The 22,343-nt window shown below is 62.2% G+C and overlaps 1 protein-coding gene across 1 annotated transcript in view; it reads right to left on the reverse strand.

Annotated features, from left to right (window-relative positions):
- Positions 1 to 3,779: 3,779 nt before the first annotated feature.
- The window catches only part of SLX9 (SLX9 ribosome biogenesis factor), a 35,994-nt gene continuing 17,430 nt past the window's right edge, over positions 3,780 to 22,343 (reverse strand). The window contains exons 3-6 of the mRNA XM_019434701.2: positions 17,082 to 17,150; positions 10,903 to 11,053; positions 6,229 to 6,300; positions 3,780 to 5,076 (exon numbers count right to left, since the gene is read on the reverse strand). Coding sequence (XP_019290246.2) covers positions 4,953 to 5,076; positions 6,229 to 6,300; positions 10,903 to 11,053; positions 17,082 to 17,150 — 416 coding nt within the window. The 3' untranslated portion in view covers positions 3,780 to 4,952. The remainder of the gene's footprint in view (positions 5,077 to 6,228; positions 6,301 to 10,902; positions 11,054 to 17,081; positions 17,151 to 22,343) is intronic.

A 22,343-nucleotide genomic window follows, 5' to 3' on the forward strand; every position in this document is an offset into this window, starting at 1 on the left:
TGGCCCCAGGGACCCCACGGAGCTTACAGCGGACCGTGCCTGCCCCCAGCAGACTGAGCTTCCCGTGTGCCGGTGTGTGGAACTGCCCAGAGATTCGGGCAGAAGGGCTGGCGGGGTGAATGAGAGCTGGGGGTGAACCCCGCCAGGTGGCAGGCCAGAGGACACGGGGCTCATCGGTATGTTGGGTGGCACCTGGGTCAGCAGGCCAGGGCCCAGGAGGCGTCTGCAGAAGGCAGTGGGAAGGCTGTTCACACAGGAGCCCAGAGCCCGAGAGCTGACCAGGGCAGATTCTCTAATCAGACACCGTCATGTAATTAGGAGACCGGAGGTGGGACCAGAGGTAGGAATAATTACCACTGTGTCAGAAACCCAGACACCAGAGCAGGGAGCAGGGTGCTGTCCCTCCCAGGGCACCCGAGCCCTGTGCTTGGGAACTGAACCTGAACTGAGGGCAGAGGTCAGAGGCAGGGGTGGGGTCCCGGGGTGGCAGGAGCTCTGCATTCTGAGGACATCTGCCTCAGCAGGACAAGCAGCGGATACCCCAGCTCCAGCTCCAGCCCCAGCCACGGGGTCACTGCCCTCTCTGGGCCTCAGTTTCCCCCTCTGCAGAGGAGGTCCCGAGTCAGGGCTCAGCTTGCCTGTGAGCAGAGGAACAAGAAGGGACAAGGCCTGGCAAGAGGCCCTGCAGACTCCTGGCCCAGGAGCAACCAGAAGACACATCTGAATTCAAAGACACCAGTAATCTCTGATTTTCTCCCAAGGACCTGGCAAATGACATTTCCCTGATCTCAGCAGAGCCTTGAGAAACACAAGCCAACATCAGGAACATGTGTCTAATTATCACTTTACCCTATGTTATTTTAGTGCCTTTAGAAGAAAATGCAGTTGACGGAGTCTGTCTGACTTCAAAACAAGGATGCTGTTCACGTAGGCCGAGGGCCTGGGGTCCAGAAGCAGGAGACTCGCTGCCCCGGGGAACGCGACATCAGAGAAAGGGCCGGAAGGCTGGCGTCTTGCTATCTCCACAAGCCAGCCAGCTCTCCCGATAGCCTGGAGACACGCGGCGACGGCAGCACCCTGGAAAGCCCGGGTCACGGGGTGGCGGCCACCAACCCACTGGGGCCAAGCAGGGGCTGAGCCCCCACATCGCAGCACAGTGACATCAGCCCAGGCGGCCGTCACGGGTGCTATGGCTGCGCCAAGAACGTTCCAAAAGCAGTTTGCTGAACACCTGACTTCCAGGCAACACAGGACCCTGACAGGCACGGCTGCCGGCGCCTGACTCACCACCCCGGCAGAGGCTGCCAGCACCGACGCCCTTCCGTGCCCAAGACAAAGGCCCCGAAGCACCACCGAGGCCTGCGACTGCACGCAAGCTGGCAGAGAGGCTTCGGGGCCGGCGTCAGGCTCACGCGTCACCGTCTGCCCAGGACCAGACCCGGGCCCATCCTGGCGAGCTCCCTGCAGACGGCGCCCCGGCCCATCCTGACACGCTCCCTGTAGACAGGGCCCAGCAATCTGCAGTCCAGAGATCCACGTACCCGACAATGACCCGAATAGGAGCCGGCCCTGGCGGCCTGCCTGCTTGCGGCGGTCTCACAGACCCTGGGGGCCACGCATTCACACCGACCCCTTCCTCCTCACTGCCCCCCGCCCCGGAGCAGGCAAGCAGGGTTGCAAAGAAGGCACAGTGAGGGACACGGAGGGGATGTGCTGTGGGCACTTGTGAGTCGGGGTCCCGAGGAACCCCCCCCCCGCTGGACACCACGTGTAGACCCTGGGCTTAGACACCTGGGCCCACACAGGCCCACCATGTCCTGCCCCTCACGCATCCACTCATTCATTCATTCATCCGATGTGCTGCCACCAGGCTGCGCAGCCCCGGGTGCCGCCGACCCAAGCGGTCAGAGCAAACGCTGCCCTGGAGTTTCGATCCCCGGGAAAGAAAGCACAGAGGACACGAGGGGGAAACATGGGGCAGGGCACGTGCAGGAAGGGAGAACGCAGGGTGGCGCGGGGTGGCGTGGCGTGGAGGGGGACCCTCTCCACCACATAAGGAAGCCCAGCCCGCACACAGCTCCTGCTCAGAGCTCTGCTGTCCCCTCTCCTGTGTCAACACCCCGCCCCAGTCTCCCCACGCCCAGCGCTCCCCCGCCCCACCTCACGAGCGGTGTTGGACTCTGGACGTGCACCCTCTATTCAGCTGGGGGTTCTGAGAACCCTGGTGCCCAGACCAGCCTCCTGGCCGAGTGCACCTCCACAGATTCACGTCTTCCTGGAACCTCAGAACGTAACTGTATTTGGAAATGGAATCTGTGCAATGAGTTAATTAAGCTGAGATCATACTGGAGGAGGGTGGGCCCCGACCCACGGGTGCATGTGAAGGCAGAGACAAGGAGAGTCCCCGGGCGGCCAACCAGCCTAAAGACGCCGGAGTCACTGGCAAACCGCAGATACCGGAAAAGGCAAAGAAGTCCCCCCACGTGGAGGTCTCTGGAGCAGCATGGCCCTGCCAGCACCGACCCGACTTCCAGCCTCCCAGGAGAGAATACGCTTCTGGAGCTTGAAGTCACGTGTCTGGTAATCTGTTACCTAGGAAACAAATTCAGCGGGTGCCTCAGGCAAGAGTCCAGCCTGGCCCAGACTTGTGGGGAAAACACACGGCTGTATGTGTTTGGGGAATGTTCGTTATTCGGCGATCAGAGCAGTTGGTAACTGCTACACATGTCCACCAAAAGAATGGGACAGCATCCGTAGCAACAAGAAGGGAAGAGAAGGAGGGGGGTGTTTAACGGGGAAGGCAGATCCAGGTGGGTCACGGGAGTGCAAAAGGGGGTCTTGAAGATTTCTGGCTGGGGGCCAGGGGAGGTAACGGTCCCTTGGCCTCCTCACCAGGAAAGCTTCAGAGGTGAGCCTGGGGACAGGGCAGGCAGGGCCCATCAGGGAAAAGGGACAGTCAGGGGCTTGGAGAGGAGCCCTTGGACTCGGAGGGACCTGGCCTGCAACGGGCTCACTGCTCCAGCCTGGCACTGTGCTTCGGCGGCATGTTCTCTGTCCCCTCCCCCACTGGTTCTGGTGCTGTGCACCTGGACAATAGGCACGGGGGGTAGGGACACCGGCCAGCTCTGTGGGGCCCACGGTGCGCCTAGTTGGGGACGCAGTCCCCAGCCAGCGCTCCGCGAGGGCCCTGAAGGCAGGTCCCAGAGCCGTCGGCCCACGCGCCCGAAGCGCACAGGGTTTAAGATGCACAACCAGTACTGGTCTATTCCGTGTCTCCACCTAAAGTCACCACCCAGTAACTCACGCCCATTGCACACACGGCAGAGCGGTGGCTGGAAGCTTCCCGTCCCGCTCAGGTCAGGCGTCCGGCCACACCCGGGGGGCCACATCTGGGGGGCACACACGGGACTGGAGCTCCCGTTTCCAACCCCACGAGCCCCAGATCATCTGAGCAGCAGCCGTCATTGGGGTCCGGTACTCTGCTCTGGAGGGGGACATGTCCCCACACGTTTGAGGTTTCTCAGCCCATTTCCTTGGGGTGAGTCCTGAGGTCGGCGGAAGGGGCAGCCCTCCCAGCCTCCCTCCGGCCTCTCCCTTACCCACAGCTCGTGCTCTCAGAGCGGCCGAGGGGAAGGGCCTGATAAGGGCACGAGGGGGTGAGCAGGCCCAGCCGTGGTCAGACGGGGCTTGCTGCGGGACCAGGAAGGAGATTTTCTCCTCAGACAACACTTAAGAGCCTTGCGGCCACTGTCACCAAACGCAGACAACACAGAAAGGCGTGATGGGGAAACGCCCAGGCATCTGCACCGTCTCCCGGGCGGCCAGTGCCCTACTCCGTTTTTCCCAGCAGTTATTTTATTGCAGAAACAAGTTTGTCACAAATACCACTTTGTAAACAGCTTGTCTCACGTATGGAGAACTGGTTTCTGTGCTGAGAACAAGACCGTACCGTCCCTTAGGGCCTGGCGGTCCTGGCGACATGGCCACGCTGACCTCTGGCTGAGGAGACTCGGCTGCCACCTGCAGCCTCTGTGGTCTCATCTGTCCCTTCTGTGTCCCGTCCCTGTGATGTGTCCACACCGTGTGCTCTTGTGCGGAGAAGGGGTCCAGGATCCGATTCCATTCAGCCATCCGTTCCTGGACAGGCTCGGCGGACACTGCTGAGGTGTCTGTGAGTCGTGAGCACGGCGGCCACGCCACTAGAGGTCAGGGACAGATCAGCCACAGGACCCAGAGTGCCTGGCACCCGGACGCAGAGGCAGCACGCCCAGGCTATTGCCCGCCTGTGAGGGGCGCTGGTACCCAGGCCCGTCCTGGGCCCAGAGCTGCCGCCGCGGGGGGCCCAGGCCTCTGAGCCGCACATCCACGAGCTCGGGGCCTCTGGCCGGAAAAGCAGCCCCCTCCACATCCTCGAATCAAGGGTTTAAGTCTGATTTCCCACAGTCCGGCCTCCAAACCCCGGGCTTCTCACAATAAATACCCATCCTGCTCCCGGGTCAGCCGCCGCAGGGCGGGACCAGGCCTCCTCCCAGCGTCCAGGCTGACGGACAGCAGCGGCCCTGCTCCCCTTAACCACAAGAACAGGTGGAGGGGAGCAACCTGGGCTCGGGGCCACAGCGGGGAGAGGGCCGGGGGAGCGGCACGGAGACAAAACGGGAGAAGCAGACAGGAGATGTTCCATCCGAGCCCCCGGGAACCGGGAGGGCGGCAAGCGCCCCCCAAGCACGGAACAACGTGGCCGCGTCTCAGGATCCTGACGCCTGCCGGGCGGTAGGTCGTGCCATCCCGGTCGGCCAGCCCAGAAAAGCCCAAGAGCAGCCTGGAAGGAAGCCCGCAGGCCCACTGCCCGAGGTCACGCCACAGCTCATCCTCACGGTGGGCACTGCCGCCGGGTTCAAGGCGATGACAGCAGGGGCGGGTCCTCGGGGCTCACGGCACGCCTCCGGACCGGGTCAGAGCTGGCCGCCGCCGTGCAGCTGCATCTGCTGGGCCAGCTGCTGCCCGACGGCCAGCAGGGGGCTGGCCCTGTAGGACGGACTGGCCAGCAGCTCCTGAAACCGGGCCCTTTCTTCCTCACTGAAAGAACGGAGATCAGAGCGGGTCAGCAAACCCCCACACGCCTCGGTGTGGGGTGTTAGGAACAGGCGTCGGCACCGCCTCCCCTCAGCCACCCCACACTCAGGCACCTGGGGTGGGGCTGGACACTGGAGCGGGCGGGCCAGGACAGGGGTTACCCCGGGACAGAGCACCTGGGGCCTAAGGGTCACCACGGGGAGGTGGCGGGGGGGGGGGGGGGGGGGCGGCGCTAGGAGGGACTGTACGTGCCCATGGGTCCGGGACACCGGCCCCTCCTCCAGGGAGTGGGCTCTGGGCCCCCATCCCAGCCTTCGTGGGGAGCTGCTACTCAAAGCAGGAGGAAGCTGACAAACGTGGGGAGGCAGAGCCTGCCCGCGGCCTGCACAGGCGGCCTTACATAAGAGGCGCCCTCCCCCTCCCCGCAGCTCTGCCGAATCGGCAGTCACGGAGGGGCGGGAGCTCCGCACCCGCCAGCCCGAGACCGGCCCTTCTCGCAGAGGGCGCCGTGGCGACAGAGCTGCGATGGGAGACGGGACGGCTTCCTCCGGGGGTGGGGGTCTGGGGCCCCCCGAGTCCAGGTGGTGGCTGCCGCTCTCCCCCCTGCCGGTCTCTGAACCCAGCCAGCCGCTCTCAGATGCGCCAGGGCCAGCTCGAGTCTGGTGGGCACCCCTGGGGGACGTCACCTCTGCACGGAAACTAAGGGGACCCGGTCCGAAACCTCAGGATGGCAGTTCCAGAAGCAGTCTGGGCAGCGGGGGAATGTGCCACAGCAGGAGCCGCCCGGCCTAGGGCAGGTGGGGGCAGGACAGGCAAGGCCAAACCTCAAGGTGCCTTCCTGGCTGTCGTCAGGGAGACCGTCCCCTCTGGACCGACTGCCCCAGCCAGGTGTCCGCTCCCGATGCCCGGGATGGCCGGGGGCTCTGGGCTCCAACGAGGACCCCCTAAGAGCTGGCAGCGCTGGTTCTGGTAGCTTCCGCTCCCTTTGCTGCCCACGGAAAGGGCTCCCCGGCCCAGCTGGAAACAGGCTGCTGCACGCCAAGCGGTCTGCGGTGCCCGAGCGGACCCGGGCTGGACGCCGGACAGTACGGGGGGCATGACGGGAGGAGAGGGGTGGGAGCGGCGGAGCCCCATTCGGGAGTGGGCCCTACTCACAGGAGCTGGAGCCTCTGCGCGGCACTCATGCGGCTCAACTCGGCGGGCCGGGGCCTCCTGCTCACCCTCACCCTGTTGGGGACACAGAGAAGCAGGTCAGCGCGGGCGCCCTGGACCCCTTCTCACCGTGGGGCTCCCCACAGGACCCAGCGCAGCCCACCTCCCTGGGGAGCCGGTACCAAGAGACACGTCTACGTGGCGGGCGGCAAGAAGGGCGAGAAAACCAGAGCCCGGAGCCAACGCCTAAATTTAGCGTCTAGACCAGAAGGCCTCATTCTTTATTCATGTTTTCTGATAAAATATGAATGAAAGACCTGTCTCCTGAGTCCCAGAGAGCACCTGCACCCGCCTCTCCTCTCGCTCACGCTGACTCGAGCGCCCGCTCTCAGGCAGGGCCGCCAAGACGGCCACGTGCATCCCCAAGGGCCCGTCCCAGACTCCGAGCCTACGGCCAGGCTTTCCCGAGTCACCCTCCGCCCCAGGCCACCTCGGCTCTGCTCCTCTCGCTGCTGACCCTGCGTTCACCCAGGAGCTGGCCCCTCGCAGAACGGGCTGGCATCCCAGGCCTTGGGCCCCCCCCCCCACTGGCCCCCCCCACCCCCCGTCTATAAAATAGTAAAATCCACTGATGCTTCCCACAGCCCTCCAGCTCTGTCAGCAGAGACACATCGGGGAGTCCCCTCGGTGCCCATGGGCCAGGTGACTCCCTAGCAAGGTGGGAGGCCAAGATGGCCACCGAGCCTCAGGGCACGGCTAGGACCCCGGTAAGCAGCTCCCGGGGGGAGGCTCCCGTCCTGCGGACAAAGGCAGACAGGGTGAATCCCCAAGGCCATCGGGGTGAGCAGAGCCAACACCCCAGCACAAACCCAGCCAACCCCTCAGTCCTGTCCCCTCTGTCCAGACAGGTCCGGGCCTTGGTCTGCTTTGAAATGACCAAGGCAGAGAGCTCGTAGAAGGGCAGACGCTCACTTGTGGCGTCCGAGCTTGTTCTGGCTGCAGACCGAGCAGGGCAGATGGTGGCTGGACTGAGACCACCCCCCACCCCTGGCGGGAATGCTGTGCGGCTCAGAGCACACAGCCTGCTCGCTGCTCAGGTACCCGCACAGGTGACCCCAGCCTCACCAGCACTGCAGGCAGTGGCTCTGGACAACGGCTGACCCAGGACAAACCTTGGGAAAACCACTGTAGCCCTGAAGCCTCAGTTTCCCTGTCAAACAGGCAAACGCTTTCCTGGCAAACTCCGGGTAGCCAGACCCGCAGTCCCAAGGCAGGTGACCCCCGGCACTGGTGTCCGCCCTTATCGCTGCCACTCCCCTGCCACTCCCCTGCCACGGGTGAGCCCACAGGGCACGCCCGGCCCCCAGGGGCCTCGGAAACCAAGTGTGTGGAAGAAACCCCAAACGACGCCGGTGGGAACACGCAGACTCCTGCGTAAACCCACATCCCAGCGGGCAAACCCGAGTCCGCCCGGGGGGGGGGGGGGGGGGGGGGGGGCCCAGCGGAGCCGTGTTGCCGCCTCTAGCCAGCTCTCCAGCAGCAGCCGCCGGCCCGGGGCCGCTCCGGGGTAGTGGCGGCAGCGGCCTCAAGACGTGGCCAAGACCACCCGGACCCCACGGAGTCCCGCGGATGGGCGGCCTCGCCCCTGTGCCCGCTGGCCCGGCTGCATGGGGCTCCCCACCCGGTTCGTCAGAATGGAAAAGACGACCTTCACCTGACACTCTCGTCCAGAGGACTGAATTCTAGAGAAGCTAACCTTCCCAAGGAGCAGCAGGACTGTCTACCGTCCGCGTGCCGGCTCGTGTCAGGAGCCCTCTGTGGCGCCCACACGGATGGAGGCTAGGACACGGCCAGGGGCAGGCACGCTCCAAAAGCCCCGAGCCCCGGGCTCCCTGCCGCCATCGCCCCGGGAGGCCACATCACGGATGTGGAACAAGCTTGGAGACCGGGGCCTCGGTCAGGGTGTCCCAGCGGGTGCCTGGGGACCCCTGCGTTCAGGTCTGGGTGTCCAGGGTGCCAAGGCCATCCCCACAGCACGTCCTGTCCGACCCGGACTCTGGGACTTGCCCAGGGGGTGGGGACAACAGCAGTCACGGAGCCATCTGTGCCGTCCACAGCCTCTGAAGTCACCCACTGGGGGGACCTAACCCCAGTGGCACGGCCTCCTCCCGGGCTCCGAGGAATCCGGCCACGGAAGGCCAGGAAGAGGCCCGGACGCTTCCTGTGATGAACGCTGATGGGCTGGGCCTGCTCTTGGCGAGATGGGGCTGGGGGCTCCCGGCCAGGCACAACCGGGCGGGAGGGAGTACAGGGACCCAAGGCAAAGCTTGCGGCTGCGGGCGGGGGGGGGGGGGGATGAGCGCCATCACCTGCGCACGCCAGACAGCGCCCCCATCCCACCCCCATCGGGAGAGGCACGCAGAGCCCTCCTGAGCCCTGCCCCACGGGCCTCTCCCTTGGCTGACCTTGGCCCGGACCCTTTCGCCGTGACAGGCCAAGAGCAGGAACCTGACAGCCCTCAGGGAGTTCTGAGTGCCAGGGAATTGCTGAGCCCAAGAGCGGTCCTGAGGTCCCCAGACTTGAGCCAGTGTCAGGAGTGAGGACGCTATTAGGGCGCCTGGCTGGCTCAGTCAGTGCAGTGTGCAACTCCGGATCTTGGGGTTGGGGGCTTGAGCCCCACACTGCATGTGGAGGTTACTTTAAGAAACAAAAAACGAAGTCCTGTAAACTGTCCCTGCAACTTCACAGGAACACACTGGGGTGTGCACGCAGACAGATTTCCTCGTTCTAGCAGCAAGACGGACGGCAGCCCCCGGCAGAAAGGCGGACTCCAGGGCCGGGAGGAAATGCCCCAGGTGAGCCCGGAGCACGTGTAGACCCAGACAGGAAGGAAGTGCCCGAACAACACAACGCCACCTCCATGGGCGTGTCAGGGGGACACAGGAGCCACCCGAAGGGGCTCCCAGCGGCCAGAGCCGGATCGGTCCCAGCGAGAGGGAGGGCGTGTTGGGTGACAGCCCACGGTGCAAAACACACACGCACGCGTCCAGACTGACATCGGCAGACGATGCAGGCACGCTCTGATGCGCAGACTGGATTTCTTCTCCGGAGGAGGATCCCACGTCGTCTACGCGGCTGCTCTGTCCCCAGGGGGCCGAGCCCACCTCCCCACTCCTCGGGCGCGGGCTCCGCGCGGCGACTCCCTTCCGCGGGGGGCGGTGCGGGGAAGGGAAGGAGTCGCGTGGATGGGGACAGCCGGCAGACGCACCTCCGCCGGGTGACCACGGCCAACATCAGCGGTGACAGGCCGTGCCGATGGCACCCGCCCGGGCCGGGTGGGAAGAGGCGGGCGTTTCCCCCCAACAAGCCGCCACCCCAGTCCAGTCACGAGAAGCCATCATGCCGCTCCCACTGGGGGACATGCCCCCAGATCCCTGACTCGACCTCCTCGACACCGTCAGGGTCATCAGAGAAACTGTCACAGCCCAGAGGAGAAGCAGAGGGATGGGATCAAGGTCACGTGGTGTCCTGGACGGGGGCCCCAGGAAGGAAGAAGGACATCAGGGGAAACTGAGGAAACCCGAATAAACCATGGGGTTTATCCAATGGCTATTTTAAGTGTATCACTTATATATCAATATTGGTGTTTTGATTGTGCCCAAGGCACCACGTAAGAAGCTATTAACTGGGAAGCCGGGAGTGAGGGACGGGGGAAGTCTCGGTATCATCTCATCACTCTTCGGTAAACCTAAAACCGTTTCAAGATAACATTTATTCAAACAAACACACAATTCCCTGGTGTCAAGACACACCTGAGGAGGGACCGTGACCCCCAGACCAGCCGGGGACCTTCCTACACCCAGAGGGCTGAAAACAATGTCAGCCACAGCAGCCGAGGCCACACGTGCTCCCCGCTGGGCCGCCGGCCGGGTGTTGGTGCAGCTCCCCGCCGCACCCGGGGTGAGCACACATTTCAGATGAGAAAACTCAACGCGGGGGAAGGACGCGTGACTGGGGCCACGTTTGTTATCAAGAACCAGGGTGAGATTTGCATCTCGGGCCATCAGCTGTGATGGCCACCCGACTCCTTGCCGGACAGAATGCTCTAGATGCTTCCATCCCAGGAGGTGGCCTGGGAGCTTCCGGCTCTGCAGCCGAGTGGCCCTGAGCACACGGCCTGACACCCCCCACCCTCAAGCCTGTGAGCGGGGAGGGGACAGCAGAGGGACTGGCTTCTCTAGAGCACGCACAGCAGGGCGGCAGGAAGCGCTACCAGGACGTGTGTGTCTCGGACGGGGTACCAGAAGCAGGGGGCACGGTGCCAGGCTGCGTCTCTGGGGAGCGAAGCAGAGGGCACACGGGGAACAGAGCCCAGCAGCGGTACAGGAAGGACCCCCCCCCCCCCCGCCATGCAGCAGCCCTCCCGGCGAAGCCGCTCTGAGGCCCAAACGGCCGGCAGGCGCCCCTCCTCGACGCGCTGGCCAAGGGAGGCCCCACCACCTGCGGACCTCGCGGCTGGGTCCGTGGAAGCAAGGGTTTCCGCATCAACAACCGGGCCAGGCCCCTCTGGGGCCTTTGCCTGCCTACCCCTCCCCTCCGCCGTTTCTTCTCCCGCTCCGACCCCCGGCCCGGCCTCGCAGCCTCAAGTTCCCGAGGCAGCCGCACACGGACGCTCACCCTGCAGAACGCGGCCGCCGGCCACCGGCCTCCAGCTCCAGCAGCTCAGGGAGGGCGTCTTTCAGGGGCTGCAGGTCCCCCACCACCACCGTGGCCCTCCGTCTCCGCTCTGCCTTGCGCTTCTGCTCGGCCAGCTTTATGGCTTCGATCTCTGGGGAAGAGGAGACGTGAGGTCAGTGAGAGAAGCAGAGAATGAAGAACGGGCAGCTTCCTTCCTGCCGGCACCCTGGGAGCCCAGGGGCAGGCCGGCACCCCGTCCCAGAGGCACACTTCCTAATGGCAGAATAACGAGACTGAGCCACAGGCACGGAGGCCTTCTCCTTCTGGAAAGGGACACTAGCACGGCGGCCTGTGCCTTTTGGGGGCAGGAGCAGGGATGTGCGGTCAGAAGTGGGCAAACGGACGAGGATTTAAACAGCGAGTCACCGACGGCAGGGCCACATCTCCTGTGCTCTCCAAGCGCCTCCTGGGACCGGGAGGGAGGAAGTGCGTCCCCACGTAGGGGAGTTGATATTGTGGGGCCCCAGGAAGCCTCTGCACAGAAGTCGTTTCTAGAAACTGCAAGCACCCGCCTACCAGGGACAAGCCCTAAGGGAGGCTCCATCCACAGACACAGGAGCCGGCCCCCTCCGAGCCCACGGCACTAGGGCGGCGCCGCGCACCCCGAAGTCCCTCGGCTGTCCGGGGCCAGCTCTGAAGAGCCCGCCCCGCCTGCTCCAAAGTCAGAGACACGCAAGCTGCCCCCAACCAGGCTCCCAGAGAGCCCAGGGGCCCCTGGGGAGTGAGGCTGCTCTCCCTGGCCCCAAGAGCCGGGCTCCGGGGGACAAGGATGGCCGCCCCTCAACGCCCCGGACCGTCAGGACCACAAGGGGACAGGTCGGTGCTTCCCATCCTGCCAGGGAGAGGATAAACAATTTACTGAGGTCCCATCAAACCAGGCGCCGCTTCTCCGGGAGGCAAACATCCTAGGACGGCTGCAAAGGCCAGGGCGGGCGTGCTGACAGACCGGCGCCGGGACCGAGGGCAGCAAAGCACAGGCCCAAGGCTCCGGGGAAGACACCTACACACGGCTGCACAGACGTTAGCAAATCCGAGTGGAAGTGCTTTAAATTAGTAACACGTGTTAACTAGCTGGAGCGTGTCCAAGGCACACAAGGATGATTCGACGCAGGGACGTCTGCCGGGGGGTCTGCGGCGGTCTGCTTCAACAGAAAGGCCACCATCGCTATAAGAAATGCCAAAAGGAAGATGCAAGAACTTACTATCCTGGGGACACCTGGGCGGCTCAGTCGGTTAAGCGTCCGACTTCAGCTCAGGTCACGATCTCACAGTGTGTGGGTTCAAGCCCCACGTCGGGCTCTGTGCCGGCAGCTCGGAGCCTGGAGCCTGCTTCCGATTCTGTGTCTCCCTCTCTCTCTCTCTGCCCCTCCCCCACTCACTCTCTCCCTTTTTCTCAAAAATAAACATTAAAAAGTTTTTTTAAATTAAACAAAAAAGAACTCACTATCCGCTCACCATAAAAGTTATAATAGAGCCATGAACGGAAGGACATTCTCTAATTTGGCAGGAGATTATCTACCAGAAACCTCATATTCTCTGGCAAAACATCAGAAGCCCCCACACCAACCCGTCATGCACCTAGGGAGGGTGGGCAGCAGTGAGAACCCATAGGGCAGAGCTCAGCCGGCCCAATCAAGCCACCACAAAGCTGACAACAGACTCAAACTTCAACAGCATTTTTAACTGAACCTATGAAACTAATTCCAAATCTTATTTAAAAAAAAAATTTTTTTTTAATGTTTATTTATTTTTGAGACAGACAGAGACAGAATGCAAGTGGGTTAGGGGCAGAGAGAGGGAGACACAGAATCCAAAGCAGGCTCCAGGCCCCGAGCTGTCAGCACAGAGCCCGACGCGGGGCTCGAACTCACCAGCTGTGAGATCATGACCTGAGCCGAAGTTGGACGCCCAACCGACTGAGCCACCCAGGCGCCCCCCAAATCTTTTTTTTTTTTTTTTTTTTAATTTTAAGAGAGACAGAGAGAGAGCAAGTGTGCACACTCACACAAACAGTTGAGGGGCAGAGAGAGACAGACAGAAAATCCCAAGCAGGCTCAGCGTGGAGCCCAATGCAGGGCTTGATCTCAACCAGGAGATCATGACCTGAGCCAAAATCAGGAGTCGGATGCTCAACCAACTGAGCAACCCAGGCACCCCCAAATCTCGTTTTTAAAAGAACAACTGAATGGTAAGAGTAGCCAAAACGTTTTTTAGAAGAACAAGCAACAAGACAGTGGGCCTCCTGGACACTGAAGCAAACTGTGAAGTGACAGAAATCCCAACAGTGTGGCGTCACCGGGCAGGTGTGAAGGGCAGCCTTCCACCTGCTGTCCCAAAAACTAAGCAACAATGAAACACGACAAATAAACAGAAACGTAACGCCAGAAAACACAGGCGCCAGGCACTGATGTGCACGCGTGCACGCACATACACACGCACGAACACACACACACACACCCCAGGTAAATACAAAAAGGTGTGCGACTTTAATCTTGCACCACCAGCCGGCGGTTACCCCTGTATGGAACTTGGCAGTGAATGCGGTCTTCGGCTTTGCCCGTGTTACCTAAACGGTTCTGTAACTTTTTTACGTGGGGCTGAAACATTACTTTATCCTCAGATTTGGGTGCCCTCTCATTCCAGCCCGGGGGCTCAGGGAGTGAGAACAGTGAATTTAAGGGGGTGTCAGTTCCGTGCCAACCGGCTCAGCACAGGCGCTCCAGGCTGGCAGCTCTTGGCAGGGGCGACCTCGCCGCCGTCCCCACGGTCCCCGCCCAGCTGGCTCTCCCCTGCTTCTGCACTGAGCCCCAGAGTCGCTCCCGTCTCCCAGCCAGAGACGGGGCCGCACAGGGAGGGAGGCAGAGGTGCCTCCCTCCCACCTGGAGTGTCCTTCGAGGCCTGGACCCTGCATGTCCTCTTCTGGCATCGAAGCCACCCTTCTTCCTTCCAGGCAGGTAGGTAGTGGCCTCCCCTCCCCCCACGGGCTCCGCCATCTTTCTACCTAGGCTGGAAACAGCCCCCTTGGCGGATTTCTCTCCAAGGAAACCCTTCCGGGGGTGCTGGGACCCAACAGACCACACACTGACGCTTGTCCCCAGGAACAATCTCACGGTTGGCCCACTTACAAGCAAAGAGAGACAGGGAAAGGTCCATTCTACCAACTATGTGGTCTAGAGCAGCAGGTTCTGAGTGTTTTGGGGGTAGGTAGGAGGCTCCTCCTGCCCCCACCGCTCCCCCTCGGCTGGCTCTGGAAGGTTCCCAGAGACTGACACTCCTTTATCCTAAATGGTTTAATTTAAAACTAGCCTGATGGGGCACCTGGGTGGCTCAGTCGGTTGAGCAGCCGACTCTTGGTTTTGGCTCAGATCACTCAGGGTCATGGGATCGAGCTCCGCACTGGGCTCCGCGCTGAGTGGAGCCTGCTTGAGATTCCCTCTCTCTCTGCCCCTCGCATGCACGCTCTCTCTCTAAAATAAAAATTTTTAAATCACTGGGGCACCTGGGTGGCTCAGTCGGTTAAGTGTCCGACTCGATTTTGGCTCAGGTCACGACCTCATAATTCGGTGGGTTCGAGTAACGTGGAGCCTGTGTGGGATTCATTCCCTCTCTCTCTCTCTCTCTCTCTCTCTCTCTGCCCCTCCCCCACTCGCCTAGTCTGTCTCTCAAATCAATAAACTTGTCAGGAGAATGAACAGGAAAGTCACAGTCTGGAAGAAAATCTGCAACACGTGTACATGACCCAGGGCTGGCCTCCCGGACGTAAGAACAATTCTTGGAGCTCAGGAAGAGAAGGCAAAGAGCCTCACGAAACCACACACGACCGGACATGCCGTGCAAGCGGGAGTGGCCGGTGAAACGCCCGGTGGCGGTAACGAGCGCCAACGCCACGAGGAGCGGCTGACACCCTGCCTGGCACTCGGATGCCGCCGCGCCCTGGCAGAGCCGTGGCGCAGGCGGAACGCGCCTCCGCGGCCGGCGGGAGCATAGATGTACAACCACTCTAGGAAACGTCTGGCAGCTGCTTCTTAAACTAAACATACACCTGCCCTATGACCCCGCGTTCCATTCCCAACTACTCATCCCAGAGAAATGAAAACATATTCCACAAAAAGACCTGTGAAGAATGTTCACAGCCTTTTTCACGGTAGCTAAAAAGAGAAAAAGACCAGGTGTCCATCCGTAGGAAAGTGGGCAGCAAAGAGTACATCCAGATAAAGAAATCCTTCTCGGCGACAGAAGGGCACGGGCCATAGCTGCGCTCAGCAGAGAGGACTCTCAAAAACACCACGTGAAGCAAAGAAATCCAGACACGAAAAGAGTACGTCCTACGAGATTCCACGTACGTGACGTCTAGAGCAGTAAAATCTAGGGAGACTCAAAAGAAATGACACAGGGGTCACCTGCAGGGTAGTCGAGAATGCGGAGCGAGGGGACTGCGTGGGAAGGCGCACGGGGACTCGCCGGCGACGGTGGCCTTCTGTGTCTCAAAGGGACTCTGGTTGCACACGTGTGCGCACTGGTCACAAATCGCTGCCTGGCCCTTCACTGCACCCAATTTCACCTCAAAATAAAAATGAAAACCCATCAACAGACGCTGAACCATAGAACTATTTGGGAGAAACTGTGCTGACGTCTGCCACTCAGGAACGTGCACAGAATGCGGGTGGTGGACAGACGGACAGAAACGGACAGACGAGCAGACGTGGGAAAGAAGTGGTGTCCACATAAAACCGAGGTGGTGGTTTCAGGTTTCCCCGTAACATTCCCCCTGCTCCTGCGTGACATTTTTCATGACACAATACTAGGTAAGACCGAGTGGGGTGACGTGGGCACCGCCACTGCCCGCCGTTCCTGAACAAAACTGTGAGACAGAGGAGCTAAGTAACTCAAACTCAAAGAAAGAAAGAACAGCGTGTTAAAGCGACAAGAACTGAGAATTCAGACCCAGAGAAAGTGGAAGAAACAAGCGAATACGGGAACCGACTCCCGGGACGGAAGAGATAGGAGACGGGCGCAAACACAGGACAGCGACCAGGGGCTCTGATGACGAGGGGCCCGCAGCCCTTTGCTAGTGAGGGCAGAGATCGGACTAGAGAAGATGTTTCACGGGAAACTACAGGTGGCCAAGACCGACCCAAGCAGTGAGACGAAGACACCAACCAGCACGGGAAGAAAATTTTAAACATCAGCTCAACGCTGCAGCCCAGACACGTGCAGGGTCCCGGTGGCCGCCGTCTATCAGTTTTCCAAATCTAGTACACAGAGGACATTCTGTACGTCTCCGTGCCAGGAACCGTGACAAAGAAAATCAATGAATGAATCACTTCCTTAAGGAACTTCCCCAAAGTGACCAAAAAGTAAAATAATTGTGGGAGAAACAGGCAAATTTCTCTAGAAAATTTAAGAAGTACATTTTCTTTAAAACCTTCCAGGAGGGGCGCCTGCGTGGCTCAGTCTGTTAAGCATCCAACCCTTGATTTCGGCTCAAGCCCTGATCCCAGGGTCAAGGGCCCAAGCCCCACTTCAGGGTCCGCAGTGACAGCACAGAGTCTGCTCCGCCCTGCTCTGCCTCTCTCTCCCTGCCCCTCCCCCGCGCACGTGTGTGTCCAGACACACGCGCTCGCTCTCTAAAGAAACAAAAGATACTTCCAGCGAAAACGAATTTTAACCACGAGAGAATACACAGGGTATCACAAATGATTTTCAAAAGTCAACAGAATCACACTCGAAAGGTGCAATAAGAAACAAATTGCAAAGCAATCCTCACAAGAAAACCTTCAGAAGAGCATCAGTGAGCACTCGGCACCACGAAAAGTAACCCCGTCTTCCAAAAGGCGACCGGTGGGCAGAGAGGCACCGGGGGCGGCGAGGCGGCCGCTGGAGGCCCTCAGAGAGAAGGACCGCGCGGCCGCGGCCCGCAGAAAAGTCCGGAAGGTCACCACTGGCGGGAAGGTGACCTCACGGACACCCTGAGTGGCTCTGAGGTGACACACTCACGACACGCGGGATCGCTTGCGTGCTGACGAGCCGACGCCGCGAGGAGCCCAGAGCGGCAGGTGCAGGGACGACGGGGACCGTCTGGGGGGGGCGTCAAGCCGGGAGGCGAGGGAGGTACTTACTCTGCAGCCACCTCTCACGCCTCAGCTTCAGTTTCTCCTTCTTGGGCAAAATGACCCGGGCGTCCGCACCTGGGGACAGAGCACATGGGGTGAGTGGAGCGCGTGTCGGGAGGGAGCCCTGCAGCAGTGTCCTTCTGAGGCCGCAGGCGGGCCTCACCAGCGAACCCTCCCGCCCTGACTCCGGGATGGCCTCCAGGACGGGCCACCGTGTGGCCGTGAGGCCCAGAGATGCCACACAGCTCACGAGCAGACACGCACTTTCTGGCTAGGCAGAAGCCTGTGCCCCCGAGCCGCACGGGCCCCGCCGTTTGGAATTTCTCTCCACAGGCGCTGCTCAAAGCCAAGGGGTCTCAGGGGAGTCCAGTCTAGGCAAGAGGTGGTCCCACATCTTGTCACCAAATCCGGCCACCGTAGTGAGAAAAACCCACTTCTCTTCACACGGCGCCTCCTCTGGGGGCCAGCTGTCCCCTCCCCTGCACTCGCTCCTGCTCCCCCAGCTCCGGGCCTGCCGGCTGTCCCACCACATGAAGACTTCGCCCATCCTGGCCTCCCCTCCCTCGTCCCCCGGGAGGGCCTGCACATCCCCATTCTGTGGGCTATACTGTGTCCCCCAAATTCACGTGTTCAAGTCTTAATCCCCAGGACCTCAGAATGCACCTGTATTTGAAGACACATCTTTAATGAGGCGACTGAGGGAGAAGGTAGGGTGGCCCCAGTCCAACATGCCTGGTGTCCTCCTAGGAGATCAGGACACAGACAAGCACAGGGACGATGACGAGAAGACTCGAGAAAGATGGCCGTCTGTGCGCCCAGGACAGGGGTCCCGGGGGGAGCCAGCCCTCCCAGCATCTCAACCTCCACACTGCGAGGGAGTAGATGCTCGGCGTCTGGGCGGCCTGGGTGCGGTGTCTGCTCCAGCCGTCAGAGCCACCCGCGCGGCCTCCTTCTCGGGAACAACGCAAAGCACCGCGTTGCCACCACCAGCCGTGCGGGAGGCCCGCCTGCCCACGCCCCCCAGGAGCTGCGGAGCCAGCCCTGGAGTTGCCAGGTGCCCAGGCGGGGGCAGGACGGCCCACGAAGGAAGGGGGCAGAGCTGTGACACTCCTTCACTAATTGCCTGAAGAAACCTGCTGCCCTTTAGGGCACATCTCTGGCAGCAACCCTACGAACGGGCCCCGTTTCAAGGACAGAAAACCCAGGCTCAGAGGAAGGCTCACAGAACTATGAGTGCGACCGGAAGGGAGCGTGACAGCTGAGCCCATCGGGCCAGCACCCCGGGGACCACAGTCCCGGAGGGTCCCGGAGACACAAGACTGGAATAAACCCTGAGCCACATGGGCACAGGTGAAGCTTCGCAGAGAGCTCAGAAATCACACACGGCCCTGGCTGCAGGACACGAGGCTTCCCGGGTCCGTCTTGCTGACCCCAGGGAGGCCCTCTCCTCCTCGGCAGGTGGACGGGATGGGGGCAAGACAGAGGAGCCCCTGCCCCCAAAGCTACATGCGGGGGGGGGGGGGGGGTGGTGGCAGAGCTGACGCCACTGGGGCCTGTGCCACGCTGACCAGACGTGGACTCCCAGCTAGATGAAGATGGCCAGCCCGTGTCGGCGGAAGCCACGTGTAGCCCCGAGGGTGTGCCTGCTGGCGTGTCAGGTGGGGCTGGGACTCCCCTTCTCCGGGTCCTTCCTTCTCTAAGGGCAGGAAATGGGCGGGGCCGGGACTTAACCTGGGTCGCAGGACACCCCCCAGAGGAGGGACCTCTCACTGGGTACCGAGCCCCTCAGCCTCCGCATCCTCAAGTGAACAGTGGGGCGAAGAGCAGGTAACTCTCGGCACGATCCGTAGATTTACGACACAAAGGCCGACAGATGGTTGTCGCCCTTTTGAAACTCTTCCGACCAGGGAGGGGAGGGCTGCCTGACCTGGGGGCAGCAGCAAAGCGCCACTGCCAGGCTCCGGGAGCAGAGAGGACGCAGCCTGCCGGCTCTCTGCCCCACGCAGGGCTGTGGCGTGTGGGAACGTGGGCTGGAGGGCGCCGGGCCAGGCAACGCCCCACGCTGCAGCCAGGGTCTCTGCCTCGGGCCTGCTCTAAACACAGAGCGGCCTCCAGGCTGGCTCCACTGCCTTGGCCTTAACAGGCCTCCCCAGGGACAACGCGGCGGAGCCCGGGGCCTGTTCCACACGGGGCCGGTGCCGTGGGACACGCACATCTCCCAATTTATCTCCACTCCATGCAGATTTTCCTGCTATGACAGCAGATCCCTGATGCCACTGCCACAACAATCCGGAAACAAGTTCCGTCAGACAGACCTGTCACCTCAGGAACGTGCACAAACCCTGTAGCCCGAGACTCCCGGGAGAATTTAATCCCTTCTCCAAGACTAAGACCCTGCACGCCGTGGCCCTGTGTCGAAACTCCTGGACGTGCTGGAGCTGACCTACTTTTCTCTTCACCACCCTGACCCCTTACTCCCCTGGGGAGCAGAGGCCCCGTGACTCGTCAGTCACCCTCAGCAGCTCAGAATGGGGTGGGTGTGAGAGGGTCAACAGAGGGGCTGCACGGTGTGGACGCCCAGGACCAACACTGCTCCAACCAGCAACCCCCACCCGTGTTGCGCCCGGCACCGCACCCACCATGGGGTCCGGCCGCCAGGCGCGAGCCTGATGCGAGGCAGGGAGGGCATCTGTGCAGCCTCGTGCAGGCATCAGGGGCCTCTGAGGGTGGGGGGTAAGAGGTCCACACGTCCCACTGGCATGTCAAGCCACAAACGGGGTAATGACGGTGCCCGCTGTGGGGTCAGGGGGCATCTGTTTGGGGCATGAGCCTGGGCAGCGGAGGCCAAGTGACCCGCACATCCAACAGGCGAAGGCAAGAGGGCGGCCTCCCAAGGAAGCATCTGACGGCGGGGCATGTAGGCAGCTCGCCCTCAAAGGCTCAGGGAGACACCTTCCCCACGCTCCTACAACTTGCTATAATTTGAAGTAACTTCAAAATAAAAACAAGTCTACGACCAGGGAGGACTGACTAACTCGTGGCCACGCTGCATCGGGGCCCCCACCCTGCTCTGCCCCAGGAGCCTCCGCCCGGCGGCCCGTCCCCACGCACTGGGGAAACGGGAACCAGACACACGGGCCCTGTGAGACGGCCGAGCGCGTGGGCAGTGAGGTCCCACAGAAGCCACCCGGAAGCACTGGCAGAGGGCCCCACGCGCCCAGGAGGGACACGGATGCTGCCACACTGGGCACGGGCGGCAGGGACCGGGACAGGCGCCACAAGCCCTGCTCACCTCAGTGTCCCTGCCGGGCCCCCCCACCCAGGGCATCCGGAGGGTTCCAGAAGCCCAGACCCCCAAGGACCGGGCAAAGTCCGCGTTCTGCACTGCGGCTACAGCCTGGACCGAGACCGATAAGAGGGAGGGCGCGGGGGCCGGTGGGCCAGGCGGACGGGCCCTGAGGAGAAGCCGCGAAAGCACAGGCTTCACAGAGAAGGTGGGATCTGGGGCGTCAGGGCTGCCTGCGCAGCCAGAGCCCGAGACCGGGCGAGGCAAGACGGCTGCCCAGGTGCACCTCGGGGTCCCTGGACGCGGTCGGAGCCGGAGCGGAGGCCACCTTGGAGGGTGTCTCTCGGGACTGTAGGAAGAGAGGCAGGTCCTGGCAGGGGCGGGGGACCTGGCTCCGTGCCAGCCTTGTTAACGGAGATTCTCAAACACACGCAGGGGAGGGACACTGCGGAGAACCACGAGCGCTCCAGCTGCCCCCACTCCCAGCCACCTCGGTCACTTACGGCAAACCCCAGACACACCCTCTCCGGCAGCGGCTCTGACCCCTGCGCCCAGGTCCCTGCGGTCGGTGTCTGCCCATCAGAGTGTCCCCGGGGCCTGAGCCAACAGCTGTGGAAGGGGATGCCCCTGAACATTGGCACCACGGTCCGTGGGGGACACACCCCAGGAGAATGGGCTGAGATGGGTCTGAGGATGCCCAGGGGGACACAGAGGTGGCCTGTCCGGTCCACTAACCCCTGAAGCCCTCACTGCTCTCCAGTCCTAGCACCAAGCCCCTGCCACGGCCCCACACCGGGATCCCCTGGGCTCAACGCTGGACAGGCCACCCTCACCCCTCTGGGTAAGGACACCTCTTCCAGGCGGACGGGAATCCCAGTCAGGCCAACGGTGGCCCCACGGCATTGCCGAACTGGGTTCTCCTTAAGGACGCACTGACAAGGCCTCTGCCACAGGGGCCAGCGACCCGGGGCACCAGTTCACACCCCCTAGGAACTCCTGCTCCAGATAGAGTCCCAGAGAGCCCCCCGGGGTCTGCTCTGCTCTGGCTCACGGTTACCCCCACCTCACCTCTGTCAGCCTCACTCCTGTGCCGGCGGAGGTTAGAGGGTGAGGCCCTACGGCTGTGCTGTTTCACTGAGGGAGACGCTGAAGCCCAGGGGCAGGGCCTGCCCTGAACCACGCGGAGAGAGCCCGACGAGCACGTGCCGTACCAAGGCCAACGGTCCCGAGTGCGGCGTGGGCGTGGGTGGCCCCGGTTCTGATCCTCGGGAAGGAGTAAGCAGACCAAACCTCCAGTCGCCTTCTCCGTGCAGAAGCTCTCTGTGACCCACGACGGCAGAAACACCAGCCTCGGGAAAATGGGGCTGGGTGCGATCACGCCGGCCTCTCTGGTGTCCAGTAGGGGGGTTAAAAGTACCGCATGCAAACCTGGGCCCAGTCCCTTCCAGAGCCACGATCCTGGGTGTGCCCTGACCTCCAGAACCACCTCCGCCAGAGTCAATGCTACAGCTGCCTCTCCGAGGGGGAGAGGTGTCCAGCAGCATCTCTGACGCGTGACAAAGGGACAGCAACTGCACACTCTGGGGCGCGTCGCCCCAGCCTGAGTGCCCACCCGAGCTCACTCTGGCAGGTGCCAAGAACACCAAGGCTTGGGAGGCCTGGCTGGCCCAGGGTGTCCCCGGGACCCAGTGAGCGGTTCACACCCATCCCGAGGCTCAGAGCAATTCTCCGGAACCTAAAAACAATACTGACAACAACCAACCCACCGACCATGCTGAGCACAGGAGGCCTCCTGGCCAGGCGGGTCGCCTCCCCAGCCTCAAGGCAGCAACCTCAGGTACAGACACCATGACTGCGGGCGTCCCGGAGAGAAAGCGCGGGCACAAACACAGGGACAGGCTGCTCTGACGGGAAAGGCTGACGGTAAGACGCACCCTCCTCTGGCAAGACACGGCTCTTTGGGGGAGCGACACAGCAGTCTC

Source organism: Panthera pardus, unplaced genomic scaffold, assembly GCF_024362965.1.
Source record: "Panthera pardus isolate Hobbes unplaced genomic scaffold, ASM2436296v1 HiC_scaffold_16, whole genome shotgun sequence".
Lineage (NCBI taxonomy): Eukaryota > Metazoa > Chordata > Mammalia > Carnivora > Felidae > Panthera > Panthera pardus.